Raw genomic sequence first — 2,740 nt, 5'->3', positions numbered from 1 at the left:
GATATCCGAATTTCGGATATCCGGTTTTGAACACCACTACACAACACCAAACGGATTTGGGCAGGACTGATGATGTTTGTTAATTACACGGTGTCATCTATGCGATAAACTAATTATTGGGTTATTTTGGACCGTAATCCTATTGAAGCGACTTGGAATTCAATAGTTCCGGGTAAAGCTACCATTCTTGTTTGTAAAGCCAGACTTGGTAAACTTCTGACACGGTATAATCTTAGTAGAATTGGTTTCAATTTGATTACTTCTCTTTGCCCATTCTGTCATGTCACAGTTGCAGTGAAACTGAGTTTCATCTTATTTTGGATTGTATTTTTGTAAAAGAGATTAAAGTTGACGTTTCTCTTTGGTGGAGGCATATCCCAGTCACCGTAGGATCTATTGATATGAAGGTTCGAGAGCTAATCACAAACTTCAAAGGTGTGTAGGAACGGGCGCAGGAATACATAGCATGTGTTGCCGATATATGAAAAATAAGTAAAAAAATCGAAAAATCAAAAAGTTTTCCACTGCAATCAGAAAAGTTAGGGGTTGCCAGTGCCACACCGAAACGCATTAAAACCGTCCCTAAAGGTGTGTCGAGGTTGTGCTCTTTGCTCTAGCTTGTATCGTGTGGCATTATCGCAATGAGATTGCCTTCAATAACAAGAGTAGAAGTTCTAAATTATGGACTTGGCTAGTGACATCAAAAATGGTGGCAAGCACAAAATAATGGTATAATAAAATTTGCTTACAACGCCCACTCAAGCACAAATATACTACAGCTTAGCACAAATTCAATATACCAATACACAAATAATACAAAGGTACTTTATGAGATAATTTATACGTACATCTTTAAAAATTCAATTTCTCGCAGTGAGCTATGTGTATGGTTTTAACGATACATTCCTCCAGGAGCCACCGGTGGCATATGTACATCATTCTGTCTCTCCATGTTACCTTCCCATCCTGGAATTCAAATAAACCTCAAAATCAAACTATAATATATAATAATACAATAGTATATTGTAAACATATCACATGTTACTTAAGTGAGATCGGTTTACCAATAGATATGTCAAATCCACGATGCTTAAGTTCACGATACTCTTGACACAAGGCACATGGTTCACAGAAAAAATGAACAAGGCAATCAGGACATGGATTTTCACGCAACCCGTGTTGACTCCTCATCTTAGTCCGATAAGTACAAGAATACATGCATCCACAGCATGTGAGAGCGTGGATTAGGGCATAGAGTGCCCCATGTTCTCCGCAAGCTGTATATCACATCGGCTAATATGTTTATCTCAAATATCTAAAACAATGAACACTTATACACCATCGGCAAAAACCCATTTTTGACAACATGGTACCAATACATTTAGTATAATAAGTTACTTACAGGTGTTCCCTTTGTCAATGATCTCAGCTATTTGTCCGAAAGTAATGCAAGGACACAAACATGTTAAGCAACCTGTGGTTCAGAAACTAGATTTATATTTCGTTCTATCTTGTAAAAGAGAAGAAAAAGAAGGTGATTAGCCATGGACTTACAGTTGGGGACATCGGAGCAGCAGGCACAAAGGCTGCTGGACCAGTTGACGTTAAGGGGAGGAGGAGTTACGTATTGAGCTGGAACACCAGTGGCATGCGGCTGAGGAGGTGGTTGTTGTGGTGGTGGTGCTTGTTGGTGATATAATGGTGGAGGAGCTGATGGTGGTGGTGATGTTAATGAATACTCTAGTGGGAGAGAAGGGTACATGATGCACAAATGAGTTTTTTTTTATGGTGGACGAATATTGTCAGTATTTGATTGAAATTAAGTATTTTGAGGAATATTTAATGTTTAAACACACCTAACTATTACTTAAGCGCCAACTTGGAGGTTTAAATAAGGTTGACGAAGACCTTGTTCTTATCGATAAAAAACTTTCAACTTTCTACAATGTATGAGCTTTTCTATAATCCAATTTATAAACGAAATATAACACAACACTACATACATTGAATTGAATGGAGACAAGAGGTTGAACCAAAATATGTTTCATTAGCATATAAATCTATCTATAGGACTATTTCAAGCTTAAACCGAATGAGCATGCATTAATTTCTTAATTTATAGAAAAACTTTGAAAATCTTCACAACCTTCTACCTCTGATTTCTTCCTCGTTTCTTCGCCTTTTTTTCGCAATTCCAGTGGGGTTCTCACTCGATTTCTCAAGCTATATATAATGCCTAGGTCAAAAACGGATGAAGTCCTCTCATTTGCTCGAATTTACTCTCTCGTCTAGGTGACGGTTTTTGACATTAAACCTCATAATTTTCTTCAAATTAACTCATTAATTTTTGTATTAATCATTATATTATATTAATATAATCTGATTATATATATATATATATATATATATATATATATATATATATATATATATATATATATTAAATTCGAATAATGATAACATATAAAACATCGATTACATATATAAAATAAAATATTTTGCAATATGAAACGTGTACATGAACATGAAACGTAATATAAAAAATAAAAAAATAAAAAAATCCTTTCCGATCAAAACATCGATGTCATTGTGTAGCTTAAAATGTTACATTAGAACGAAAACTCGAAAATTTAAAACTAATGTCGGCATGAAATTTACAAATGTGGAGTGTGGACAAATCCTAAATAAATGAGTCATTAAAATCAAAGCCCAATCCCTACTTTATCTTTATTTGGTATTT

The 2,740-nt window shown here is 34.9% G+C and overlaps 1 protein-coding gene across 1 annotated transcript; it reads right to left on the bottom strand.

The window, feature by feature from the left end:
* Positions 1-707: 707 nt before the first annotated feature.
* Positions 708-1,800, bottom strand: LOC145070761 (protein PLANT CADMIUM RESISTANCE 3-like). Its single transcript, XM_079017721.1, has 4 exons — positions 1,555-1,800; positions 1,403-1,474; positions 1,065-1,277; positions 708-966 (listed from the first exon to the last, which is right to left on the bottom strand). The coding sequence occupies exons 1-4, from the start codon at positions 1,760-1,762 to the stop codon at positions 893-895; spliced, it is 567 nt and encodes a 188-aa protein (XP_078873847.1). The 5' UTR covers positions 1,763-1,800; the 3' UTR covers positions 708-892.
* Positions 1,801-2,740: the final 940 nt, after the last annotated feature.

Source organism: Lactuca serriola, chromosome 8 (genome assembly GCF_051521515.1).
Source record: "Lactuca serriola cultivar US96UC23 chromosome 8, Lser_US96UC23_V15, whole genome shotgun sequence".
NCBI classification, from domain to species: Eukaryota; Viridiplantae; Streptophyta; class Magnoliopsida; order Asterales; family Asteraceae; genus Lactuca; species Lactuca serriola.
This window is presented reverse-complemented; position numbering and strand designations above follow the sequence as displayed.